At 37.7% G+C, this 14,975-nt stretch overlaps 1 protein-coding gene across 9 annotated transcripts in view; it reads right to left on the reverse strand.

Annotated features, from left to right (window-relative positions):
• The window catches only part of ark2n (arkadia (rnf111) N-terminal like PKA signaling regulator 2n), a 28,117-nt gene that overhangs the window by 7,189 nt on the left and 5,953 nt on the right, over positions 1-14,975 (reverse strand). For 5 of the 9 annotated variants that reach the window (XM_067424697.1, XM_067424700.1, XM_067424699.1 and 2 more), the window contains exons 2-4: positions 14,110-14,871; positions 3,108-3,185; positions 1,936-2,020 (exon numbers count right to left, since the gene is read on the reverse strand). In XM_067424697.1, the coding sequence (XP_067280798.1) occupies positions 1,936-2,020; positions 3,108-3,185; positions 14,110-14,800 (854 nt within the window). In that variant the 5' untranslated portion in view covers positions 14,801-14,871. Of the gene's footprint in view, positions 1-1,935; positions 2,021-3,107; positions 3,186-3,979; positions 6,957-14,109; positions 14,872-14,975 lie in introns of those variants that run through there. The other 4 variants (XM_067424701.1, XM_067424702.1, XM_067424695.1 and 1 more) reach the window with 2 other exon arrangements.

Here is a 14,975-nt window from a genome sequence, read left to right on the forward strand (position 1 = left end):
ACTCCGGGCGGGCCTGCCCCCGTTTATCACGTCACTTCACCATGTGACAGCAGCAAGCAGGCTCCTGATTGGTTAACTCGGCGCGAACAGATGCCAAAGTTCAGATTTTTCAACTCGAGCGTTCGATGCAAATTCGCTTCAAACGTGTGAATGTACAAAAAGCATCAAATAAAAATCACTTGTACATAGCGTGCAAGACACTCAATTTGCCTCTTTCACACAAACTGGATGCGCAAGGGAGGCAAAAATCACGCCCAAGACCTCCAGACGCTTGTCAACGTGTCTTTACATTGATTTAACATGAAAACCACTCGCTCCAGGCACTCAATTCGCATTCGGTGTGAACGCAGCATAAGAGTTAAGTACTAAGAAAGATGATCTCCTAATTTTGAATTATCCAATTATACTTATGAGGTTTAATTTGTTAGTGCATTGTCTCATGATCTAACAATGAACATCAATTTTGTGGCATTTATTAAACTAGGTTAATGCTAATTTATAAATAAACTATTGATCATTTTTAAGTTACAGTATATTTGTTCCAAATATTCATGACATTTCTTTACATTAAACTTTCCTAACATTTCATTTTGTATAAATTTGCAACACAGTTTATAAGTAGAGATTAACATGAATCTAAATTATTGTAGTAACATTTTTGGGTTAAAAAATAAACATTGAGAAAGTACATCAGTGTTCAAAACGGTCCCACACCCACCCTACTTGTAGTATTAACGTTAAGTTTGTTCTTAGATTGGTGTGAATTTAATTGTGATTGTTAATTTCATAAATGTGGAGGTTTATTGTAATTTTCTATTTATAATACTATACAATCCCACTGTACCTGTTTCTAGGAGTGAAGTTTGTGCTTTACATCAAGGACTACAATGGAAATAAGTTTTTAACTTTATCCTTGCCAAATGAGTATTTCTCTATTTATTGTTTAATAAATCAAAATCAAATCCCAGATTCACAAAAGTAAGCAGCTCATAAAAATTATTTATAATTTGAGCTGTCAGGTCTGCTTTCGCGGGAGATGTCAGTTTGAGGTCATTATGTGGTTATGTCCTGTCCGTAGAAGACCCAGCTACTACACGGAGTAATTAACTACATCTGAGTAACTACAAGTGCAGTTTCTTTTCTGCGGTATTTAAGCTCATCTAGGTGGCTGCTTTTTTAATCTAGAAAGGTCTAAAACGACAATCATCATTGACATCAAGGGGGTTATCATTTAGCAAAACCAAGAAACCTTGAACTGCACATAGCCTGCAGTCAAGAAGGTAAAGCGACATAATCCATGCTAAAACAAGAGCAAATATTGGCATGGCTTTTGAGATGTGGCGACAACTGAGATCTAAAGGGATTGAAGACTGACGTAGGTGTTAATCCTACAAGAATTATTGTTAAAAATGTTGTTTTTAAAGTAGTTAAAAGGTCCACTATGCACCTTTTGGCCCACTAGTGTAAAAAAACAAACAAAAAAAACATGCATTTTGCAAATTTTTTTGGGATGTTTTTTTTTTACATGGGTGATTCCTCTGAGGTTGGGGGATTAGCTACTCCATGTCAACCTTTCTCACTCGTTGTGACAACTAACCTATTCCACTCCCGCACCAGATACACATCAAATCAGCTGGAGCAAGTTTTCTGTATTTACAGATATGACGAGTGATGTACACAATTTCCAGAGAAAACTGCCCAGACCGGTCTAAAATATAAACACTAATAAACAGGCTTACCATAGTGAATCAGGATAAGAAAAAACTATTTTGGAAGTTTTCAGTTTGAACAATTTTTTTAAAATCTATAAACAACCAAATTTACATTACTGCAAATTAGGGCTAAAATATGATGTACATGGTTCATGCCTACCTAGTTAGCAAGAGAACATTATTTTATATGACTACTGAATGATTTGGATGAGGATCAACTCACTTGGCGTTCTCTTGAACCCCAACGATCTCCACTTCACTGTCTGTGGACGCCAGACTCACCTGAGATGGCTTGGCTTCTACAGCACCTAGAAACACAACAGACTACTTTCAGCAAACCCTTTTTCAACATTCACCGTCACCTTTAAAATGAAATGAGTGAATCAGATGGAACACAACAAGGACAGCACACACTGTTCCACAGAAATCAGACTCCTGACATACTAATAATATCTAATACAAAACATCCTGTAGTTGAGACCAACACATTCATCTCACAAAAAATGTGAGGTAAGCCAATGAGGAAACGGCTGCATCACAATTCTCATAATAAATACTTAAAGGCAAAGTTTAAATAACTAAACACGATTGGTTATAGTGCCCATTTAGGTGGCGTTGTGGCCTGACTGGGAACGTACGCTACTTTTTTTCCCTTTAAAAAAAAAAATATATATATATTACTTTTATTTAGCAAGAACACATTAAATGGTTTAAAGTGACAGCAAAAAATGTAAATGCTTTAAAAGTTTCAGTTTCAAATAAATGCTGTTCTTTTGAGCTTTACATTCAAAGAATTCTGAAATAAATGCATGAACAGTTTCCATAGAAATATGAAACAGCACAACAGTTTTTCCGAGCAGCAAATCCTCTTATCAGAATGATTTCTGAAGGATCCTGTGACTGAAGACTGAGTAATGATGCTGAAAATGCAGCTCTGATCACAGGAATGAATTACATTTTACACTATATTCAAACAGAAAACAGTTCTTTTAAAATGGTAAGTTTTCCTAATATTACTTTTTTCACTATTTTTGATAAAATAGCCGCTGCCTTGGTGAGCAGAAGAGACTTTTGAACAGTAATGTGATGCTTTTTGGTTTAAAAATAAGATTGTCTTTTGAGCACTTCAAATTCACGCAAATCACATTCCTAAAAACAAAACTACCATACCGGTAGTTGCTTTCCATTTGTTTTTTCAGAAGTGACCAATTTTTTTTGATAGGGCAAAGGAATCATGGTCCAGTCCAAAAACTGTGTATCGATACACACTAAACTTTTTGGAAAATACTATGAATTTGCTAATCTAATATTGGTATGCGAATTGAGACGCAGCCAGTGTGTACGAGCGTACAGTCAGACTAGCGTCCTGGAGAATGAGTGGCGGTGGAAACGAACCTGAGAGCGAGTGCGACTGCTGTTCCTGTTCGGAGTGAGTGTCTGAAATATCATAGTGGCCAACCACTGCAGGACCCACTGCAACACAACCACACAATCACACACCGTTCAGAACATTCACCACCATATTTGTATGTCCATAATTCAAGTTTATTAGTCTAAATAGTTCCTGTTGAAAATCTCTTTCCAAACACTGGGACAAAGTCTGAATGAATTAGTGAAACGCTGAATGTTTTGGCTTTAGCATGCTGTCAATTTCCACAGATACTGTAATTACTCACTTAGTAGAATTAAGCAAATTTTTGCACGCAAAATATAAAACTGTACATAATCCCTTTTTATTCCATAATGCAATCTTTTCCAAGAGAAAGCATATATTTGGCAAAGAAAATGTGTGATTGAAGATGTCGTAAAGACGACAAAGACAAATATCTTATTCATGTAATGAAGGTACAATGTTTTCTTGTGAAAACGAATTTTTGGGAAATAAGTTATATTATATATATTTTTAAATTACATTTAAAAGTAAATGTTTATATATAAAGTAATTGTTGTGCTGCATATATTTACGCAGATTACATTTTGTCCAATTTTCAAAAGTTTAAAGGCCCATATTGATAAAATTATAGTTCTAAGCATCATTCTACATAAAAAATAACAGCAGTGTTTACAAATTATATTTTAAATGACTTTAAGAATGATTTTTCCAGCTAATGAACGATAAAAACATCGACAGCCAATCAGAATCCATTCTGTTTTTTATATTAGTAAAATGAGATTCTCTTGAAAATTACAGCACGCCACTAAAGCAGAACATGAACTGGATAATAAAGGTCAGGTAAAAACAGATGGAATGCTGGTAAATTACTTGTATATTTATTTACCAGCTAATGACAGAGCAGATATTACACGTCAATGTGTTACATAGACATGAAAACACAAATGAACGTCGCCTGGCACACTTTTACGTTTTGGTGAGGCAGTAGTATGACATTAATAATGCAATAATAAAGAAAAAAATATTTGCAAAACAAATAAAGACATCTATCTCTGGTTACTATTTCCTTAGTTTCTAACAGTAATGTGGAGGAAATTCTATCCTCCATCTAAAACATTATGACACTAAACTTAGGCAGCTGGTTATTACCCATAAAGACATAAAAACGTAAACAATCTCCTTCAGTTCGGACACTTCACCAGTAAAGCAGTGGAGCAAACAGCTTTCAAGTCCTCCTGTCAGTCAGTAACTACAGTAAACATTGACTATGTATTAGTGTGTAGGAAGCACATGATGGACAGATCACAAAACTCAAGAACATATTTCAGCCCAAAAACAGAAATCATATTTTTCAGTCAAAATAAACCAACAATTTTGGCTTCGTATCATTATTTTAAATGACAATTAAGAACATTTTGCTGAAATATAATTGATCTCAGTCAGTGTGTAACAAAATAATTATATTACTACTTTTTTTAAAGTAATGTATTTATATAATCACAGTATTTGTTGTGATGCAAACAAAAATGATTGTATTATAGGATATTACAGTAATATCTATATAATGAGAAGCAACAATGAAACTAATGCATCTGGTCGTTTTACTTTCAGTAATGAGAATCAGAAAATGTGCATAATTGTCATGGAAAATAATTTTGAAATGTTTCTAAACATAGGCTACATTGTTGTATGCAAAACATTAACTTTGGGGTAAAATAGGACGTTTTCGTGAAAGTCACCCTTAAATAGATACATATAAGTGATCATGAAGCATATAAGTAATGCTTTAGTAGTAGAATCACCCCCGTTTATTGCATGTGACTTTATCCATCAGTGTTTGATGCTCGTTTGGGTTTGTCCTAGGTTAGTATTCAGCACAAAACCAAGGTACAGGCTGTCATTACATTACAGCTCTCCATTGTCAGCTTATTTCATGCATATTCCGCTTTGGAAGAAGCGATTAAATCAGAACCTAAAACAATCCACAATGCAAACAAGAGCTCTTTGGTAGACATGCCAGCACAGGTGTTTCAGATGAAGACAGAGACGCATGGCAGTCGAGGCAAAACGTCAAAAGTCTCTTAGGGAACAAACGTCTTTCAACAGTCACTATGGGGCAAGAAAAAGTGATTCTTTAAAATGATTAATCTCCAGGTGAATGGGAGAATCTGGCTCTCCCAAAGACATGAGATCGCAAAGGCACTGACTGTGGAGGGCGGCCCTGAGGTGCGAATATAAAACAGGAAATGGTAAAGGGTTAGTTCCCCTAAAAATAAAAAAGTGTCATTAATTCCTTACCCTCATGTCGCTCCAAACCTGTAGGTCCTTCGTTCATCTTCGGAACACAAATTAAGATATTTTGATGAAATCCGAGTGCTTACTGTCCCTCCACTGACAGCCATGTTATTAACACTTTCAAGGTCCAGAAAGATAGTAAACACATCATTTAAATTGTCCATGTGACTCTAATGGTTCAAACTTAATGTTATGAAGCCACAAGAATACTTTTAATGTGCAAAACACAAAAATAACTAATTTTTTTTTTCTCTTCAATGTCAGTCTCCTATGCCGTTCAAGTAGTAAATACACTGCAGCGCCCCCGGGTTTTAAGTCACAACACCAGCTCACCATTGGCTGATGCTGTTCACAGAGCACTTTTCACATAAGTGTGATGCTGACGCAGGAGCTGGCCAATGACATCGCTTTCTGGCATAGAACCTGAAAGCTCTGCACCGTATTTACTACATGAAGAGCGTAGGAGACTAACGTTGAAAAGAAGAGATTGTTGAATAAAGTCGGTATTATTTTTTTTTGTACATTTCATAAAATTAAGGTTAAACCACTTGAGTCACATGGGCTATTTTAATGATCTCTTTGCTGCCTTTCTTTGTCTTGAAAGTGGTCGTTGTGCTGCTGGGGGTCAGATAGCTCTCAGACGTCATCAAAAATATCTTCATTTGTATCCCGAAGATGAACAAAGGTCTTACGGGTTTGGAATGACATGAGGGTGAGGAATTAATGACAGAAATTTCATTTTTGTGTGAACTAACCTTTCTAAATAGCAGAAAGACAGGTCAAGTTAAAGGAACCATTAACCAAAAAAAGGACGAAAATTATGTCATTACTTACCCTCATGTCGTTCCAAACCCATATGACTATTAATTACCTCCACTGAACACAAGTGGAAACTTTATCAGACTCAAGGAGGACAAAAACACTGTTCCCTTTCGTTAAATGGAAAAGGCTCATCATATTCCTTAAAAAAAGTTCACATTTTGTGTTCCATGCAAGAAAGCCAAATAGGTTTGGAATAACATGAGAATTAGTAAATGTTACATTTTTGGGTGAACTGATGCTTTAATCGAGATAGAGAGATGTAGAAGGCAGAATGAAGATGAAGAAAAATTAGTAGTGTTATGAAGAGAAAGTTTGTGCATTGTCCCAAGCCTCCACTTCAGTCGGCACAGTTGTTTTGCGTCTTTAAACGTTAGGTTCGGATGGATCCACGCTTCCATTGAGTCCGGCAGTCTGAGGAGGCTGAACAGTGATGGCGCTGAGTCGGGCCATTTGATAGGCCGCCAGCGTTTCCTGCGACTCGGATGACGGTAGGAACGAGCTAACGTGGCTCCGCCCTTCCGGATTTTCACTAGATGAAAGGTCATCGTCCGAGTGCATGCGGGTCAGTCTGTCCATCCACACGCGAAAGCGCTCCTCGGTCTGTCTCTGCATCGCGGCGAATCGCGTAAGAGCTTCCTCCAAGACTCCGCCCAGGCTTCCACTGGCCACGCCCATGGAAAGTTGGCCCCGCCCACGTGCTGATGCTCCAGAACCGTCGGCTCGGCGATGGCCAGCTTAAAGACAGACGGCAGTGCCGAGAGAGAGACGTCAGACACACAGGAATGCAGAAAGTGGCGGCGTTATTGCGTGCACACCGGCGAGCATGCTGGGAATTAGACATGCAGCTCTCACAGTGCATTCTGAGTACAGTTCACCAATGGTCACATGATTAAGACAGCTTAAAGAGCACACAGTAAGATAAGAAAACAGCATTTTAACCACTATGTCACAAACCAACCCTCGGGAATTGATGTGTGAGGAAATAAAAACAAGTGTAACTAGGGACGTACAAAAATCTATTTCCGCTGTGTCATTATGCTGGTTTAGTCATATCAGAGCACATGAGTTTTTTAATGACATACGGATGCTAAATGCTGGCCTAAAAAAGATATTAAATATTCATATAAATAGGATAAAAAACATTACACAAAACCATCACAGACATAAATGTTTTGTCAATTGCCATTGTCATTTTTGACAGAAAAAAAATTCTTTGATTTTTTACTTAATTAGAATGGCACGAAATGTGGTTAAGGTTTTTGGCACTATCTGTGTGAACACACACACACACAAAAAAAAAGTGACATGATTCAAAAAGGTTAAATATTCCTGAAAAGAGTCACACTGGTATTGTTCGTGGTCAAAAATGAGTGGATTGGAAATTAATGGGAGACATTTCATCTACCGGAAACATTTGGTACTGCGTCCAAGCAATATTACTGAAAGCTATTTTTTTCAGATATCAACCTTAAATTCAGAACACAAATTGTTTGCACTTTTAAAAACGTTTTACTTTTGCAATAGTCTGACAAGTGTTGTCTTTAAAAAGAGACCAAACTTAAGTCTGTGCTGACAGTTTGGAAGTTGGAAACATGCTCAAAGTGAATAAATGGATTATAACTACTGCATAAATATAATTTAGTACTATAGAATCCCCACAAAATTGTATTAATTAAAAAACAAAACTAAAATATAGTACAATCGTTTAATTGAAATTACCATTTTTGACTGACATGTGAACAGTACCAGAGGGTCATTATGACTAAACATAACCGCATCTTTTTTGTTTCTATTTTATTCTTATTTTATTACCACGTCTCTTCTTGTTATGTATCTGCGCACAAGAAAGTTCCTTGTGTGTGCAAACGCAGAATAAAGTTCTTTGATACCAGGAATGTTGCTCAAAGAAAAATGTGCGTAATAGTACGCTTTTCTTTCTATTCTATTAAATAGTGGTAAATGTGTTGCAAAAGTAGAGCTTAGAGATGCAACTTGGGGGACTGAACCCTTTGAAACATTGCATTTACAAACCAGTGTTACCTTTTTAAATATTGTGAAAAAGCTGAATTAAAATCTATAAATACACAGAAAAGCAATTATACTTAAACGACATGTTGCCTTTAAATATTTAAGTAAATTTAAATACTAAAATTTCAAAGAAGCAATTTAAAGAAAAATACCAAATTAATCAAACAAATTCAAATTAATAGACGAAAATAAAATGTTATTTAAAATTAACATGGAAAATATACCAAAAATATACAAAATATTAATAAATAATATATTAGTACATAATACTAAAACTTGCATCAGTTAAAAAACAAAACCACTTATGAGTTTCAACTTCTGCCATGCCAACATTGTGGCTCCCAGAAAGCAAGGCATACGCCCCCCGGTGACCCCAAGTGGAACTGTATCTGCCTGTAGTACTTTGGACAAAACGGACATCCTAATTAAATACTATGCAAAAAACTGATTAATGAAAATGTGAAAAAAATTGAACTGCAGACAAAATTACACAAGCCAGATATAGGACACGAAAACCACAGATCGTGAGACAATGGAAAGACAAGACACAAAGAAAATCTTGTGATATTCTAATAAGCAAACTCATCCAATACCTGGTATAATTTCCCTCCAATAACACTTTGTTCATATGGTGGCATGTTGTACATCAGCACTGTTGATCATGAATATGCCTGAATTATAATCTTATTGCAAACATGACACTGAGCAGAATTGCTATTTTAGTGAATATCTAGTGCTTGAACATTTGTCTACAGCAGCATCAAACTAACAAAAGTGGCCAAAATGATCTGCTGTGTATTAAGATATTCATGACCCTGGATTTTAAAGTCTAGCCAGATTGAATGGGTCATTGGGGTTGGTCACTAATGACAGGGATCAGTGTAAGGTCAGAACACTGAATTCTGATACTGGAAAAATGCTCCTCACCTGCCGCTTTGCATGAGGTCATTCAACATGCATGCACAGAACACACACCCTGACCGGTGCAAAAGATCCTTCATGTGTGTGATTTGCCTAACCAATGAGTCTTTTACAGTGTGTGTGGTCATATTTAACCATTCTGTCATTCAGCCAACATGCACGAACAAAACGAAACGTCTTCACTGCAGGTGTTCGTTTGAGGACTAGAGCTGGGAATCAACCTTCAGGCACCTCACGATTCAGTTTCCATTCAGTCACAATCTGATTTCAAAACGATTACTGATGCATCTCAATTTTTAGTTGCAAGTCTCTAATGAGTTTACAAAATTCTGTGCAGTACATCTGCTCATCCACAAACAGAAGTAAAAATAAGCTGTAATTTTGTCTGTATCGATTACTGGCCCGATATGTTTTTTCTTTTCTTCTTTTTACTCAACAGCCATTAAGCAAGCTGGCCAGAGAAGTAGTTTTATTGTTTTTACATTAAGGATCAACTGATGTATCGGCCAATAATCAGTTTTGCACAATTAAAGCAATTAATTATATCAGATTTTTTTTTAAACAGCCAATGATCGGGGCTGATTATATCCTGTCAATTAAAAGGGGTGCAAATCAAACTGTGTGTAAAGAAAATGTCTCGTGTTGAATTTAGGTCTGTCAGTTTTAAAAAAAAGTCACAATATGTAAGATTTTTGGAATAAAATAAACAAGTCACTATAGCATTATAATATCGCTATAGCTTTTTTTCCTACACCAAACATTGTTTGTAGCGCGTTTCCCATTCAATAATCGCAAAGATCTTTGTGCATTGTTACTTCTGATAAAAAAAGTCTGAGCTGTCAAATTCTGCTCATTTTATTGCGAAATTTAAATAATAAAATGCAGCTTTAACAGACCGCTGTAGTTCAAGCAGCAGCTCGAGTCTTTTCTTCCCCTTTAAAGGAGCACTATGTAGTATTTTTGCAGTAAAATATCCAAAAACCACTAGGCCGATGTTATACATTTTGTTCAGTTGAGTACTTACAATATCCCAGATGTTTCCAACTATTTGTAAATGGTGAGAAAATTGCTATTTTAACTAAGGACCGGACGTGTCAGCATAGCGTCTGAGGGAGTCGCCTGTCAATCGCGTCATATCTGCGCTACCCTCGGTTTCGGGTTTTATTTGGCAGGAGCGCTTTACTCTTAGCAGTGTGAACAAGTGAACGCACAGAGTAACGTCATAACATCATTTTAAACACACTTAAATGTATCTAATATGATAAACAGAGCTGCATTACCTCAAAATCATAACCGGAAACGCGGATCAGTGCAGGCGCCCGGCGAATGTGTCCCGTCCCGTCATAATAATAGTCCCGGTGCTCTCGAGGCGGGCATTTGTGTAACAATCGCTCCAGCGGCCGTGCTCAGCTCCACAACAGTCAGTCCTGCTCTGCTTTACACTACAGTAACGTTAATAACCGCATCCATCAACATGATTTCAGCCCGAGTCCTATTTTCCACCGGCTGTGAGGTGAAGACCACATGTCCCAAGATGCTGCACTCAAACTTTGCGTCATCAAACTACGCATTTATTTTGAATAGGCGACCTTTAGTGGACGGAAAGTTACATAGTGCACCTTTAATACAAGTTACAGCATGAAAAACATGCATGAACATCAGAAGGCATGTTGAAAAATACAGTACAACTTACTGAAATGGATCAGGTCTCATGTAATCTCATATTCAAGGTTTCATCAGCGTAAAGGCGTCAATAAAACAGCTTGTGAACACTTGTCACACTTAACGTTGCATTTACCTCAGGAAAGTTAGCTATTCACAGTTTGTTAGTTAGCTAAATAAAATAAACAAAACCTAGAGAGGAGCTTATGTACTGTTTATTATAAGGGGTGTAATGGTACACGTATTTATACCGAACCGTTTCGGTACAGGGTTTTTGGTTCAGTGTCTACCAAACAGTTAACTGTTTACAGTCGACTTGTTTTAAACGCGGAATGCACTTCAATCCGAGTTCCCACACAAACATTAAGTATTCAGTCCATTTTATCATGAAATAAAACAACGAAATGGCGTTTTGACGCTCTTTAATGTGACGTAAGAGATCACTGTATCTAACCTGTCAGTGTCTTTTTTTTATTATGTATGTATGTCATGAAAATGACAGCCATTGAGTACAAATAATTACATTTTAACAACGAATTGAAAAAAGAAATTATAATTAGATTTAGAAGTTAATGCAAAACTGCCTAATGTGAAGTGAATGTGTGTTAAAAGAACTCAACATAAATAGCTGAATATAATTATGAACTGAACTAAGGCTAATAGTTAGGGCTCTGTTGTTAACCTTTAATATTAGTTATTATGTGCAAATTGAAATATTCAATTATAACAACGTTTTTTAAAATGGACAGACAATTTCTTTCTGTAAACCAGGGGTCTAAAACTGGCGGCCCACTTGCGGCCCGGCCCGCAGGACGATATTTTGTGGCCCCCCTACTTGACATCAAAGTTTAGTGTTAGTGCCCGCATGTGGCTCTGAAAACCATTTGTGGCGAAGTCATTGCGTGTGCCGCGCTTCATCCCTCACTTCGTGTGTGTGTGTGTGAGAGAGAGAGAGAGAGTTAGCTCAGCCTTCTCTCATGCAGTATAATTGGTTGACACCGCGTGATTGACATGAACAGAGGCTGATCAGGCAGTCGAAATAAATGTGGTTTAAAGGCCATCAAATGGCCAATCAAATCAAAATAGGCGGGATTTACACTCTTTTTCTCTCTCTCTCTCTCTCTCTCTCTCCCTCGTCAATCTATGACCTAATGCCGTTGCGGAGAGAGACTATTCTTTTTGGTTAAATCACAAAACTAAATTCCACACAAACAAAATGCAACATGTCCATGCTCTTAATATACAATCATTGATGAACATTGTAATGAAGAAAACTATATGAGCGGATTAGAACTCTGACCATTTGAGACGATTTACTAAAAGTGTGCTATTAGACCACTGAGGAACTCAAATATAAGCAGCGGATGTACGTATTTATTCACTCGTGCAAAGAATCTCGGGACTAATAATATATTTGACAACAATGAATGCAAATATTGTTTGAAAATAGTCCCAAATTGATTATTTCCCAACTAAAATTAGACCTAGAATTTCGTTCTCTGTTCTGTTTGAACTGGTTATGGCCTTGCTTTGAATAAGTCTTTATTTTAAATAAAAATTAAAACATTTATTATTTCAGTATTACATAATGATTTAATTTCTATAGGATATATTTATTAGTACACAATTACCTTCACACACCTGTTGGTAATAGAAAGGTGCGAAGGACGAAGGATAACCAGATCCAAAAATCTTAAAAATATATTGGCAATATAAAAATAAATCAAGTTCAGAGGAACAGTTCATGTTCAGAAGAAACACTTATGCTGGAGAACTGTTAATAATAAAGATTGAGTAGATTGGATCATTGTGCTCTTTTTCTTTTTCTTTTTTCTGTGGAAAACTTGATGCGGCCCAGCCTGACCCAGAGTCTACCTCCAGTGGCCCCCGGGTAATTTGAGTTTGAGACTCCTGCTGTAAACCATTGTTAAATCAAAATAAATGAAAAGCAATTTTATAAAACTGCCGTAAACGTGTAAACATGAAAACAAGTGTTTATGAAAACTACCTTATGTGCAACTGAAAAAAGTTTGATAAAAATCAAAAGGTTTTGAGTGTATTATATTTGAAAACAAATAGCAGTACATAATAGCAGTATATAATAGTTGGCCTCTACTATATAATTTAAAATGGTAAAATTAATAACAATGTACCAAATGAGAGGGCAATGTACGCAAAAGGAGTTTTCCTTAAATAATAATAATACAATTCTGAATGATTAATCGCATCAGCGGAGAAATGGATATTGGTGCATCTCTAATTAGGCTATAAACAAAGTCTACTGTAATCTTAAGATGTACCAATATGAACATTTTGGTCGATACCGATTAAACGATAATTCTGTAATGTTTGAAAACTGATAACCAGTATATTGGGTGCTAAATCTAAATTTTTAAAGAAATCTACATTTGTGCTGCACATGTTGCATGAACTTTATTTCCCTTTTTTCGAAGTGATTCCACTCATATTTCAAGCAGTTCAAAACCACCATGGCGAACAGTACGCATCTTAAGTGTCTCAGCTGAAGGAAATGCATTATTTATCAGCTTTTGTATATATTGGACACATTTTCTTGTCTGTAAGATAATGTTTTTTTTTGTTTTGTTTTTTTAAACAGCAGATACCGATATGGTGGCCGATATATCATGCATCTCCAATTTAAAGGAATTGTATGTAAGAAATGTATTTAATTAATCATAAAATGGCCCTGATATGCCACTAGACATTAAGAAATCATGTTAATTTAAAATACTTATATGACTAACAACAGTAGTCCGGCCAGGATATTGTTGTTCAGCCCTCAACTGATGTTGACGTGTTTTGGCCTGAAGCTCCGCCCTCCGCCCTCCACCTATCTACCAATCTAGAGTCAGTAGTGTGTCTGCATCCGGGTTGCCAGATCTGTTCTAGATACCACAGCTGCAGCTAAAAAACGTTCCCGCTGGATCCTGCAGTCTGGCAACCTTACCCCAGGGGGAGTTGGAGAGGGAGACAGCGCTCAACGGTCATTTGAAAGTGATTGCAGTACCAGTTTTGGCCACAATCTTACATACACTTCTTTTAATTATTACTGTATCAAATTGTGAAAAAATAAATACAATAAAAAAAATACAATTTGGTTGTCAAACACTTAATCATAAGTTGTATTGGCTGTTAAATAATTAATACATTTATTAAATATTTGTGGATCACCGAATCGTGATGCATCAGTGAATCGATTTGTTCAGGACAGGCTGTTACCGTGTAAATGCTGTGTGTGTGTGTTAGTTGAGTTACCTGGTGCGTGAGAGTTGATTGTCTCTCCCTCGTTGTCGGACGAGGCCGTTAGAGGCGAGGATGATGAAGAGTGGGCTGTGATGTCGCTGTCGCTGGTGCTGCTGTCCTGAAGCACGTCGGGCTTGCGTCTCGCCGCCGCCTCCCGCTTCTGTCGCAGCTGTCGTATGCGCAGCTTCTGCCGCTGGCTGCGAGGGCCTTTAACGCGGACACGTCCATTTGTTTGCTTCTCATGGCAGCGGTTCTTCTTAGCTGCCATTGCTATGGAGGACGTGTCACTCTCTGAATGCGAGCGCCGGGACTTCCTGCCGGCCGTCTGGGCGGGCGTAGCCACTTCCTCCGCCGACGAAAGCGTGTCGGAGTCTCCGAGGTGACCGGAAGAGGAAGGCGACCGCAAGCAGACAGAAGAATCGCTGTCTTCCTGCGGGCAGGACTGAGAGGCGGTTGGGGGCGGATCTGTTTCCTGCGGCTGCCCGGGGGCGGAGTCTCTATGAAGCTCCTTCAGTAAGCACGGCATGGAGAGCAGGCCAGGGGCTGACTGTTTGTCGGGACTCTGCGAGCTGATTGGCTCTTCACAAACCGGAGAGCTGGTGGGCGTGGTCTCTTGTCTCAGGGGCATGTCCTGCTCCTCTGCTGTGGCCCCGCCCTCTGTGGGGCATTCAGGGAGCTCGTTGGCCTTCTGGGCATCAGTCATCTCTGGAGGGCGGGGCCAGGGGCGGCGTCTCTGAAGCGGCGGTTGCTAGTCGATAAACAGGGGCGGCTGACCTGGAAAACAGCAGCTATGTCAATACAGCAGCCGACAAGTATCGGATTACACTAAACTGACTTGAGCTGAATAATGACACTATTATATTCTGTAGAGCAGCTTA

The sequence above is a fragment of the Pseudorasbora parva genome, chromosome 18 (assembly GCF_024679245.1).
Source record: "Pseudorasbora parva isolate DD20220531a chromosome 18, ASM2467924v1, whole genome shotgun sequence".
Classification (NCBI taxonomy): domain Eukaryota; kingdom Metazoa; phylum Chordata; class Actinopteri; order Cypriniformes; family Gobionidae; genus Pseudorasbora; species Pseudorasbora parva.